The 13,575-nt window shown below is 38.5% G+C and overlaps 1 protein-coding gene across 3 annotated transcripts in view; it reads right to left on the bottom strand.

The window, feature by feature from the left end:
- Positions 1-13,575, bottom strand: part of GABRG3 (gamma-aminobutyric acid type A receptor subunit gamma3) — a 748,674-nt gene that overhangs the window by 322,964 nt on the left and 412,135 nt on the right. For 2 of the 3 annotated variants that reach the window (XM_088025219.1, XM_088025220.1), the window contains exons 1-2: positions 2,615-2,742; positions 557-639 (exon numbers count right to left, since the gene is read on the bottom strand). In XM_088025219.1, the coding sequence (XP_087881345.1) occupies positions 557-639; positions 2,615-2,742 (211 nt within the window). Of the gene's footprint in view, positions 1-556; positions 640-2,614; positions 2,836-13,575 lie in introns of those variants that run through there. The other variant, XM_028087281.2, reaches the window with a different exon arrangement.

Raw genomic sequence — 13,575 nt, 5'->3', positions numbered from 1 at the left:
TTGATATTTCCTTTTATACGTATCCCTGTATGTATTAGATATTGTCTTAAAGAATTTGTGAATGATTACTTGTTAGCTAATATTAATTATATATAAAATATTAGAAAATAAAATACTGAAAAATTATATCCTACAATATGGCAATAAAACAAATATAAATATATTTAAATAAAATTTTTTACCTTTCTATTCTGAAAACAAAACAACTTGCTTGAAGATGATATTAAACCCAAAAATATTGCAAATGAATTTTTTATACTTCCAAATATGCACAGCTCATTAGCATAAGGGTCTTTGGTAAGTCAACTGTTCACCAATTTCTGACTCTTTCATTATTCTAAGTAATGGTCAAGTTGCTCACAGCTTTTTCAAAGCTACCTATTCTGTAACATACATCCAAACAATAGAGTTAAAACACCCATGTGTCTAATACCAAAACCATTATCCCTTTTTGCTGTGCACAATGATGCTATAATCAATCTCATGACCATCTGCCATAAATCAACAGAAGATAGACATTCCTTTACACAGCATTTATACCCAAGTTGGTACTCACAGCTGGAGAAAATCAGAGGGCAGGAGTGCTCATCCATGGGGAAGTTGTGCAGCTGCAGCTGGCATTCTGCATTTATAGTGAGCCTGCAGGAGAGCCAAGGGTCACTCTTGAGGTCTGCCAGGAGCAACCCAGAAAAGTCCCAGATCAAAGCCAAGGAGCAGTCACTTTACCACAATTGGGGAGTGAGAGCAGTGCACTTAACTCACTCGGCAGTGGTGCCTTTTAGGGATACCATTTAGTGGCTTTTGGGTTATTTTGTTCTGTTTTTAACTATTGGTAGCAGAGAGAACTTCAGTTAGTAAAACTCCAAATATGTCTAGAAATACAAGCAAAGTCAGAGAGGAGACAAATAAAAACAACCGTTATTTTATGTCTTTGTCTTCAATCTGTTTGACTGAATTAAAACCTTCCTCCATTTTGAAACTGGTGTATTTGTCTAGGTAGGTATAATGCAAAACTAATCCACTTGTAGAATGGACTTCATATATAGACAACTCTCTCATTAGACTAAGCAGGTGGTGGCTATACAAGTGTGTGCACTGCATCCTTCCAGAGCACACAGCTCTGGGGCCAGAGTTCCTATGAAGGATCCCAGGATAGGCCATGTCCCCGTTCTGGTTTGCTGAGGCTCACCTTTACTTCAGAGTCTCATCCGCACTCCATTAAGACTGATGTGGAAACACCTGTTACAGACTCTGTCTCTCTAACTATAATCCATCAGCAGAGTTCCCTGCTGTGGATTTGTTGTTGTTGTTCTCTGCCTGCCAAAATTATTATTTCCCTGAAAGTTGAAATTCTCTAATCTTCCACTTCTTTTGATTTTAATCAGTACTTTTATTTGTGCTGTGGATACTTGTTTACCATTCTGAGTTACAGACTTCTCTGCATGGCCACAATTCACCTGCAATTAAGAGTTCATGTACTGAATGTGGGGGTGGGAGAGGAGACGTGCCCAGGGGCTGGTGGTGGGCTTTACTGAGCCAGGAAGATACATGTGTCAGAAGAATTAGACAAGTCACAGTCTCCTGAGGCATGCTGAATTTGCAATGCCTTTCAGACCCTCAGGAGGAGACATCCCATAGGCAGGTGGCTCCAAGCATCTGGAGTCCAGAAGGAAAGTTCTGGGTTGGAGGTAGGCATGTGGGAAGCCTCAGCATAGATATGGAAATGGATGAACTAAGTCAGCAGGAGGGAAGAAAGTGAGTGAAGTAATGAGGAAGTCCCGAGGCAGAAAGAACAGTGGGAGAAAAGACTGCACAAAAGCAGAAGCAGGAGACATAGAGAGGAGCCATGGTGCTGCAAAGGTGGTGAAAGAAAGTGTTAGAAGAGAGTGAGCACATATAGTGTTCCTAAGGGATGGCGGGCAGTGGGGACAACAGTGTCTGGAGGGTACTGTCCTGATCCTAATGCTAGACAAACAGAAAGGCTGGCCAAGGTACAGGGCATTCCTGTGGTATGTTACAGCTGGGTGTTCAGTTAGACTTGGGCCACGCTAGTGGAAAGACTTCTGAGAGATACAGACACAGGTTCAAACTCTGATAACACTAGTTCCCAGTGGTGACTTTGGACAGGCAAGTCAGTTCACTTCTTTGACGTGTGGTTTCTCTTACCTTGCCCAGCTTTGTAAGGACTGCCTGGCCCACAGGAAGTCTTATTACACTGTAGCTGCCACTTCCATTAGGGATGCATTGGGGAATACCTTTTGTGCTCTTTTTTTCCTGTAGTCTTAAATTTGGCTATGATTACATTTGTTAATTGGTACACCAAGATACCTTTATTTTCTTAGCTGAGTGGACCCATGGGTTAAATATATTAAAGATAATTGCACAGTCCACTTCCAGCAGAAATGGGTTCTGATGAAGGAATGAGTTTATATTCATTGTAGATGATTTGTATGCCTTTATTTTCACACATAGTGGCATTAGGACAAACTTTTTCAGGATGCTGTAGCATGTCAAACGTGAGAAGTGACAGAACGCAGAAATGAAAATAGGGTCCCATCTCTACAATGATCTAAATTATCAGCCCATCAGTGATTAAAAATCCACCACATCTCACCTTAAAGTATAAAGGATTTTCCCATCATTCCAAATTCTGAGTAGCTGATTGGGGGTGGTGATCCAGTGAGCCTCTGCAGTTTTAGAATTACGGAAGATTGTGTCTGGAATCCATATTAATCCCACCATGTTGCTGTTCAGAGTGAGTATTTTCATAGTACTGTTGAATCGAAGGCGACTGTCTGTCCAGGTCTGAGCAAAAAATATGTCAATTTGGTATTCCTGAAACAGAGCAAAAGGAGAGGCAAAGTGGTTCATTAAATGAATTGTCCGTATGTTTCATTTTCTTTGTCAAAAGTTTGGGTTTCCTCCATGTTTACCTCCTTAACCCCCACGTCCCTTTCTGTTAGAGCTTAGTATAGTGCATGGCTCAATATGGTAAACATTTTAACAAATGATAACCAGTTTATTAGTCAATAATGTGATAACATATGTACAAAAGATTCTGTAAGTCTTAAATTGTAATAAACACATAAAATGTGATAAGGGGTCAAGTGGTAGTAGACTATAATTCAAAGCACAGAATCAGATTCCCCTGCATTCATAAGTCCAAGCTTTAACTGGTAATATTACCTATTGAAGCCTCATTCTAATCTGTACAATGGGTGGAATGTTCACCTCCTAAATGGGTTATAAAGAAGAAAGGAAATGATTACATGAAAAACCCTTAATGTCTGGCATAGATCCATACAGTATTAGCTTATATAATAATGATCATTTTCACTTAAAAGCCTTATCAAACAACACAATCTAAATCAAAAAGAAAAGTAAGAAACAAGCAACAACAAAGAACTATAAAGGTAACAGACATCCAAGCCAAATGCTGATTCAACAGAAGGCTGGTGAGGTTCACACGACCTCTGTAATTGGAAACCTTTTGGTATTCCCAGCACAGAATAAAGCTTTGCTGCAACCATTAGATGTGGGATAGGACTAATTTCACCAAGAGACCTAAATAAATGTCCCGAGGGACACCTGGGTGGCTCAGTCGGTTGAATGTCTACTTTTGGCTCTGGTCCTGATCTCAGGGTCATGGGATCGAGCCCTACATGGGGCTCTCTGTTCAGCAGGGAGCCTGCTTCTCCCTCTCCTTCTGTGCTCTCCCTCTGTCTCTCAAGTAAATAAATAAAATCTTAAAAAAATAAATAAAAGAAATATTCAGAGACTGGACCACTTCAGAGGCCCTTCCCCTAAACATAGTTTAAAGGATTATCATCAATTAGGCCCATAGTAAAGTGGATCTAGAAGCAGACTGTTAGAGATTTTTATACCTTTCAGTTTTATTTACATATTATATATAATAATGAATTACTATTACCGAGTGTGGGTTCAGTAATTCTCAATAAATCCCACATTTATCCTTACCATCGAGTTTCCAGTTAAAGAACCTTTCTGAGGTAGTTAATTCAACTGACCAGATCCTGATTTTTATTAACTGATCCATTCATTTATATCTCTTTGCTGCACTGAGTATGCCATGCCCTGCAAACCACTGAAGACCCATCACTGCCCCGACAAGAAAACTCCCTCCCTTCATGGAGCTTATATTTTAGTCTGGGAATTAAACATACAATTAAGGTGAAAAAACAGCAAGTTTGATGGTCACACATAGCAACCAGAAAAATGAAGTCGGCGTATCAATTAGGATTCCAGCTAGAAAAGACAAAAAACATCCAAGTTTTTAATGTGGAAAGAATTATGTATAGGGAATCTGAGTCTTGCTTAAGCATTTGACCAGCTGCAGGAGCAAATACCAGGGAAGCAGAAGCTGGGGGCAGGTAACTGTGGGAGCTTCCAGAGTTGAAAGAAATCTCAACATCCAGAGGGGCCCAGTGCAAGTCCTCCCCTCTGTCCATGTGTCTGCCTAAACATGCCTTTGGGGGATAATAGCCTGTCTCATTATCACCTTCCAGAACTTTGCACGTGTCTCTCATTAACAGACTCTGACCTTGGAATTGTACAGAGAGAGAGAAATAAAGAGGAAGTTTGTGTGTGTGTGTATACATGTGTGTTATTTCCTGTTGTATACTGACTAATTTTAAAATGGGTTTGGGGGCACCTGACTGACAACCTAAGGTTGACTAAGGATTAGTGAAACCATAGAAAGGGAAACCACAGATAAGGGGGGGGACCACTGTAATCAGAAACCATCTGTGATGCTACAGCTTGCAGAGTGAGGCATGGATTCCTGTCCCTACCCCCAGTATTACTTTCTTATAAGGGAAAAGAGCACACCATGATGCTCTGGGGTTGGGGACAGTGGGGCTTGGGGGAATGCTCTCTTTATTCTGAAGCCCTGCCACAAACTCTAACTCAAGAGGGTATAATGCAGATGGTGTGTGTGGTGCATGGGGTAGATGTTTTATTGTGTCTACATTTGACTAAATGTTGAAGAAACACTTCCCACCCACAGAGAAATATTTTTATGTTTCTCAAACTTTCTTTGTTATGTCATTAAACATTTTTCCTTTCTGCAAGAAAAAAAATCACTTACAAATAAATATTTTATATAATTCATAAATAGCTGTGAAATTAATGTGTTTAAAATACTAATAAATGTAACACATGGTAAATGTGCAGAATCCCCCAGTTTAAAACATCATGCTTGTGGAGAGCCTATGTTCATAATTTGTTTTAATAATTGGAGAGCTTAATGATTCCTAAATAGGCCATGAATTATTGTAGCATGTGGAGCATTTTGACAAAACAGAAGAAAAATTATGCCTCTTAATGATATCAATTTGTAACTTCTAAAACTCAGAAAATTACTTCCTAACACTTTCCTTTTCCTTTACCATAGATAGAAGAGGGTCAAATGGAAAAATGATTAATAAAGGACAGGGACTTGGAGATTGGGTTTATAGCAGACACACACTCCCAGGGGGCAGAGGCTCTTTTCCTTAGGTTCTGAGCACTTTAGCACCACACCTGGTGCTGGTGCATAAATATATTAGTAAATGAAGCCACTGGAAGTTTTCGTTATAAAATGGTAATCACAGGCCCATGCCAATTAAAGGCTGCTCAGATATCTCAGCCAAGCGCAAAATGTCAGTTGAGATTGTCAGAAATAAAACACAAAGTTATCCAAAGGTGTTTGTAACATTTGTCCTTAAACACAGTTTTCTGCCACTTTCAGGTTTCCATTTGAAAATGCACCTATCCTTGTTACCCAAACTCTCACTGTCTCAATATTCACTCTAACAGTTCACAAACAGTATTATCCAAATTTACTATCAAGTAGAAAATCTGCTATAATGAATCTTTATGTGCACATTAGCAAAACTTTTAAGAGATAGGTGAAGGATGAAAGTGTGTCTGGTACTATGTAAGTTATTTGTGAAAACAGCTATAAGAATTCTTTTTATTTTGTTCATGGCCTTGTCCATGTGACTTAATAGCAAAAATGACATCAGCAGAAACTTGGAAAGTCTTGAGGGCTGGGTTTGGCCCCTCTTGCTGCTCTTGGGAACCCTGTAACCACCAAATGAGTGAGTCTAGGCCAATCTGCCAGAAATAAGACAAATGCCCAGACATGTTCATGGCCCCAGCTCAAGTCAAGCCAACACCCAGACGGGTGAGTAATGCCATCATTGACTAGCCAGCCCTAGCCTGGCCATCCTCAATCAGACAACTTGCCCAACCAATCCAAGAATCATGAGGAATAATAAAAACCCACTAGATTTTAGGATGGTTTGTTACACAGCAAGCTGACTGATAGGCTCATACATCAAATGTTATATTTGTTGCATTATGTTTTTCAATCCCCTTCCCTTTCCTGAAAAGTTTAACTCCTAAAGTTTGTGATATTCATGTCTTCAAACCTATCAAACCTATTGCAAAACTGAGCCCAATTTTAGGTAGTATCTTTATTATCTTTTAAATATTATGTCTCTATTCTTTACATCATAACATGTATTCTTTGCAGCTTGCAGAGTGGCACATGGACTCTTTGTACTGGGGAGGAAAATTATAATTCATAACCAGTACAGTACTCAGATAGCCTTTCTGGGTTGTTATATAGGTGTTTAATAGTATTTCATTGTTTCTTAGGGAAATTGGAATTTCTTTTTTTTAATTTAATTTCAATTAGCCACCATATAGTACATACTTAGTTTCAGATGTTGTGTTCAACAATCCATCAATTGTGTAAACACCCAGTGCTCATCACATCATGTGCCTCCTTAATACCTATAACCCAATTACCCCATCCCTCCACACACTTCCCCTCCAGCAACCCTCAGTTTTTTTTTCCTATAGTTAAGAGTCTCTCATGGCTTTTCTCCCTCTTTGATGACTTCCCAATCAGTTTTCCCTCCCTTCCCCAATAATCCTCTGTGCTATTTCTTATATTCCAAGTGTGAGTGGAACCATAAGATGATTGTCTTTCTCTGATTGACTTACTTCATTTAGCAAAATACCCACCAGTTCTATCCACATTGATGTAAAAGATAAGTATTCATCCTTTCTGATAACTGAGTAATATTCCACTCTGTGTGTGTCTGTGTGTCTATATATATATATATATATATATATATATATATATACACACCACATCTTCTTTATCCATTCATCTGTCAATGGACATCTCATCTCAGCTCTTTCCACAGTTTGGCTGTTGTGGACATTGCTGCTATGAACATTGGGGTGCAGGTGCCCCTTTAAATCACTAAATTTGTATCTTTGGGGTAAATACCCAGTAGTGCAATTGTTGGGTCTTAGGGTAGCTCTATTTTTAACTTCTTGAGGAAACTCCATACTGTTTTCCAGGGTGACTGTACCAGCTTGCATTCCCACCAACAGTGTAAGAGGGTTCCCCTTTCTCCATACCCTTGCCAACATTTGTTGTTTCCTGTCTTGTTAATTTTTGCCATTTGGACAGGTATGTGGTGGTATCTCATTGTGGTTTTGACTTGTATTTCCCTGATGCCAAGGGATATAGAGCATTTTTTCATGTGTCCGTTGGTCATTTGTCTCTCTTCTTTGAAGAAATATCTGTTCATGTCTTCTGCCCATTTCTTGACTGGGTTCTTTGTTTTTTCAGTGTTCAGTTTCATAAGTTCTTTATAGATCTTGGATACTAACCCTTTATCTGGTATGTCATTTGCAAATATCTTCTCCCAGTCCATAGGTTGCCTTTTAGTTTTGTTGACTGTTTCTTTTGCTATGCAGAAGTTTTTTATCTTGGTGGAGTCCCAATAGTTCATTTTTGCTTTCATTTCCCTTGCTTTGGAGAGGTGTCTAGCAAGACATAGCTGCAGCTGAGGTCGAGGAATTTGCTGTTTGTGTTCTCCTCTAGGATTTTGATGGATTCCTGTTTCACATTTAGGTCTTTCATCCATTTAGAGTTTATCTTTTTTTTAAGATTTTATTTATTTATTTGACAAAGAGAGACACAGCAAGAAAGGGAACACAAGTAGGGGGAGTGGGAGAGGGAGAAGCAGGCTTCCCGCTGAGCAGGGAGCCCGATGTAGGGCTTGATCCCAGGACCCTGGGATCATGACCTGAGCTGAAGGCAGATGCTTAATGACTGAGCCACCCAGGCGCCCCATTTAGAGTTTATCTTTGTGTGTGGTGGAAGAAAATGGTCCAGTTTCATTCTTCTACATGTGGCTGTCCAATTTTCCCAGCACCATTTATTAAAGAGACTGTCCTTTTCCCATTGGATATGCTTTTCTGCATTGTTGAAGATTAGTTGACCATAGAGTTGAGGGTCCATTTCTGGTTTCTTTATTCTGTTCCAATGATCTATGTGTCTGTTTCTGTGCCAGTACCATACTCTCTTGATGAACACAGCTTTGTACTATAGCTTGAAGTCCAGAATTGTGATGCCACTAGCTTTGGTTTTTCTTTTTCAACATTCCTCTGGCTATTTGGGATCTTTTCTGGGTCCATACAAATCTTAGGATTATATGTTGCAGCCCTGTGAAAAATGTTGATATTTTGATAGGGACTACATTGAATGTGTATATTGCTTTGGGTAGCATAGACTTTTAAACAATATTTATTCTTCCAGTCCATGAGCATGGAATGTTTTTCCATTTCTTTGTGTCTTCTTCAATTTCTTTCATAAGTATTCTGTAGTTTTTGGAGTACAGATCCTTTACCACTTTGGCTAGGTTTATTCCTAGGTATCTTATGGGTTTTGGTGCTATTGTAAATGGGATCAATTCTTTAATTCCTCTTTCTGCTGTCTCATTGTTAGTATATAGAAATACAACTGATTTCTGTGCATTGATTTTATATCTTGCCACTTTCCTGAATTCCTGTATGAGTTCTAGCAATTTTGAGGTGGAGACTTTTGGATTTTCCACATAAAGTATCATGTCATCTGTGAAGAGTGAGAGTTTGACTTCTTTGCCAACTTGAATGCCTTTTATTTCTTTTTGTTGTCTGATTGCTGAGGCTATATTGAACAACAGTCATGAGAGTGGGCATTTCTGTCGTGTTCCTGACCTTAAGGGAAAAACTCTCAGTTATTCCCCATTGAGAGTAATATTTGCTGTGGACTTTTGTAGATGGTTTTTAATATATTGAGGTATGTTCCTTCTATCCCTACACTGTAGAATTTTAATCAAGAAAGGATGCTGCATTTTGGCAAATGCTTTTTCTGCATCAATTGAAAGGATAATATGGTTCTTGTCCTTTCTTTTATTAATGTGCTCTATCACATTGATTGATTTCTGAATGTTGAACCATGCTTGCAGCCCAGGAATAAATCCCACTTGGTCATGGTGAATAATCCTTTTAATGTACTGTTGGATCCTATTGGCTAATATCTTGATGAGAATTTTGGCATCCATGTTCACAGGAATATTGGTCTGTAGTTCTCCTTTTTGATGGGGTCTTTGTCTGATTTGGGGATCAAGGTAATGCTGGCCTCAGAGAACGAGTTTGGAAGTTTTCCTCCCATTTCTATTTTTTTTTTTTTTGAAACAGCTTCAAAAGAATAGGTATTAGTTTTTTAAATGTTTGGTAGAATTCCCCTGTAAAGCCATCCAGCCCTGGACTCTTTTTTGTTGGGAGATTTCTGATTACTTCCTCAATTTCCTTGCTGGTTATGGGTCTGTTCAGGTTTTCTATTCTTCCTGTTTCAGTTTTGGTAGTTTATATGTTTCCAGGAATTCATCCATTTCTTCCAGATTGTCTAATCTGTTGGCATTTGGTTGCTCATAATATGTTCTTACAATTGTTTGTATTTCCTTGATATTGGTCGTGATCTCCCCTCTTTCATTCATGATTTTATTAATTTGGGTCCTTTCTCTTTTCTTTTTGATAAGTATGGCTAGGGGTTTATCAATATTATTAATTCTTTCAAAGAACCAGCTTCTAGTTTCATTGATCTGTTATACTGTTCTTTTGGTTTCTATTTCATTGATTTCTGCTCTAATTCTTTATTATTTCTCTTCTCCTGCTTGGTTTAGCCTTTATTTGCTGTTCTTTCTCTAGCTGATTAAGTTTAGATTGTGTATTTGAGATTTTTCTAACTTTTTGAGAAAGGCTTTTATTGGTATGTACTTCCCTCTTAGGACCAACTTAGTTGTATCCCAAAGGTTTTGAACATTTGTGTTTTCATTTTTATTTGTTTCCATGAATTTTTTAAATTCTTCTTTAATTTCCTGGTTGACCCATTCATTCTTTAGTAGGATGCTCTTTAACTTCCAAGATTTTGAGTTCCTTCCAAATTTCCTCTTGTGATTGAGTTCATTTCAAAGCTTTGTGGTTCAAAAATATGCAGGGAAAAATCCCAAAATTTTAGTACTGGTTGAGACCTGATGTGTGACCCAGTATGTGATCTATTCTGGAAAATGTTCCATGTGTACTTGAGAAGAATGTATATTCTGTTGTTTTAGGATGGAATGCTCTGTATATATCTGTGAAGTCCATCTCATTCAGTGTGTCATTCAAAGCCCTTCTTTTCTTATTGATCTTCTGCTTAGATGATCTGTCCATTGCTCTGAGTGGGGTGTTGATATCCCCTACTATTATTGTATTATTTCTTATGTGTTTCTTTAATTTTGTTATTAATTGGTTTATATAATTGGCTGCTCCCAAGTTAGCATAAATATTTATAATTGTTAAATCTTTTTGTTGGATAGACCCTTTAAATATGATATAGTGTCCCTCTTCATCCCTTACTACAGTCTTTGGTTTAAAAACTAATTTATCTGATATGAGTATTGCTACCCCAACTTTCTTTTGATGTTCATTAGCATGATAAATAGTTCTCCACCCTCTCTCTTTCAATCTGGCGGTGTTTAGGTCTAAAATGAGTCTCTTGTAGATAGCATATCGATGGGTCTTGCTTTTTTATCCAATCTGATACCCTGTCTCTTTTAATTGGAGCATTTATCCCATTTACATTCAGAGTAACTACTGAAAGATAAGAAGCTAGTGCCATTGTATTGCCTGTAAAGTCTCTGTTCTGTAGATTGTCTCTGTTTCTTTCTAGACTATGTTACTTTTGGGCTCTCTTCACTTATAGGATCCCTTTAATATTTCTCCAGGGCTGGTTTAGTGATGACAAATTTTTTTAGTTTCTGTTTGTCTTGGAAGCTCTTTGTCTGTCTTTCCATTCTGAATGACAGCCTTGATGGATAAAGTATTCTTGGCTGCATCTCTTTCTCATTTAGTACCCTGAATATATCATGCCAGCCCTTTCTGGACTGCCAAGTCGCTGTGGTTAGGTTTGCTGCTGCCAGTCTACTGGCCCTACCCCTGTAGTTTAAGAACTACTTGTCTCGAGCAGCTTTCAGGATTTTCTCTTTATCTCTGAAATTTGTAAGCTTCACTATTATATGTCAGAGTGTTTATTTTTATTGATTTTGAGGGGTATTCTTTCTACCTCTTGGACTTGATTGCCTATTTCCTTCCCCAGATTAGGGAAGTTCCTAGCTATGATTTGCTTCAATATACCTTCTGGTCCTCTCTCTCTTTCTTCTTCCTCTGGGACCCCAGCAATTCTAATATTGTTTCACTTTATGATGTTGCTGCTTTCTTCAGGCCTCCCCTAGTGGTCCATTAGTTGTTTTTCTCTCTTTTCCTCAGCTTCCTTCCTTTCCATCATCTTGTCTTTTATGTCATTGACTCTGTCTTCTGTGTCATTAACCCTAGCTGTTAGAACATCTATTTTAGACTGCATCTCTGTTAAAGCACTTTTAATTTCAGCCTCTTTAAATTTTATTTCTGCACTAGGAGATACTCTAGTGTCTCTTATGCTTTTCTCAACTCAGCTAGTAACATAATCGTTATTCTGAATTCCAGCTCTGACATTTTACTTATATCCGTATCAACTAGATCTGTGGCAGAGTCTTACCTCTGTTTTTTTCTTTTTTTGTGAATTCCTTCTTCTAGTAATTTTGCCAGAAGAATGGATTAACAAAATCAAAAATATCAACCATGACCCAAAGTGAAATACACACTAGACAATGTTAGAAGACACTAAATCCCAAAATTGTAAAGAAAGCAAACATATATATATATATATATATACATATATATATATAATCTAATATACAAAACTAAAATAGAATACAGTTAAAGGAAGCCAAAAATGAAGAACATATCTACAAAATGTTAATGTAAAAATATAAGTTAAATAAAGGCTTAAAAACAAAGAGTTGATAAAATAAGAAACTAGATGAAAAGGAGAAAAAGCAAAAAAGAAGAGAAGATTTTAAACTGAAAGATAAAAGAATCATGAGAAAAAAAACTCGAATTCTACATACTATTTTCCCCTAGTGCTGGAGTTTTGAAGTTCTGTGTGCTCTGTAAACTTGGTATTTGCCTGCTGTTCCAGCTGGTCTTCTGAGAGAGGGGCCTGCTGCTCTGATTCTCAGATATCTTTGCGTGGGAGTTGCACCACCCCTTGCCAGTGGGCCAGGTTCAGTGTAAGCTGCTTGGGTTGCTCTATGTGGCTTTTGTTCCCTGAAAGCTTTCCAGTTCTCTTTAGAGGATGAAAATAAAAATGGCCCCACCCAATCTCCAGCCTTGGAGTTCAAAGTTCCTAACCTCCTCTCTTCAGGGAGAAAGCAGGGAAAAATCGTTTTCATGTTACTGTGCGCCAAACTCTGCAGACTCTTGCAGTGCATTCTTGAGCTGATACTCCCAGGGGAAGGTGGAGGGTCACCGTGTTTCATCCCCTTGGAGGGTCCCTGCACGGACAGTGGTTGCCTGATCCTGCTGGGGTTTGTGGTTTATGGCAAACTGAGCTGAGAGCCCCCTACTGGGTTCACTGACCAGAGCCGGTTTCCCTGGTCCAATACTTGGGAGCTCTTCCAGCTCAAGTACCCCCATTCTTTCTGTGACCCTGGGGATCCTGAGACCACACTGTCCCTTCTACAATTCTGCCCTGCTTCTCCATCTGAGAACCTTTCAGGCAGGAAGTCTCTCACTGGAGCAGATTTCTAAAAGTTCCAATCTTGCCCTGGGGGCTATATCACTTTCCAGCAGCCAGCTTATGGAGGCCTCCCCCAACATTTATCTTCCAATATATCCCCTCAGATTCACTTCTTTGCACCTCCTACCTTGCAAAAAATGATTGCTTTTCTATTTGTAGAATTCCAGCAATTCTTTTTTTACATATCAAGTTGAATTCATAGGTGTTCAGAATGACTTGATAGTTATCTAGGTAAATTCAAGGGACCAGATGAAACGAGGTCCCCTACTTTTCTGCCATCTTGCCTCTTGGAGATTGGAATTTCTGTTTGGACTGCAAATACATTAATGTTTTCACTTGAAAATAGAATATAGCCTTCCACTATCTAAAAATTGCTATTTTTTCAGTTTTCACAAAGGGATTGAAATCAAATAATGAAAATGCCATTGTAGTCCCATCCAGGTTTGAAGAAGTTGGTATTATGGGGAAAGGAGGGCAAAGAAAACCGTAATCACAAATAAAAATCATAAACAAAAACATAAAAACACAGACATCCCACTAGAGAGAATATCAATGGCATCTGCACA

This window comes from Eumetopias jubatus, unplaced genomic scaffold, assembly GCF_037043125.1.
Source record: "Eumetopias jubatus isolate StellerSeaLion01/CBP00866 unplaced genomic scaffold, mEumJub1_p1.0 scaffold_7, whole genome shotgun sequence".
Lineage (NCBI taxonomy): Eukaryota > Metazoa > Chordata > Mammalia > Carnivora > Otariidae > Eumetopias > Eumetopias jubatus.
Note: the sequence above shows the minus strand (reverse complement) of the source record. Positions and strands in the feature narration are given on the sequence as shown.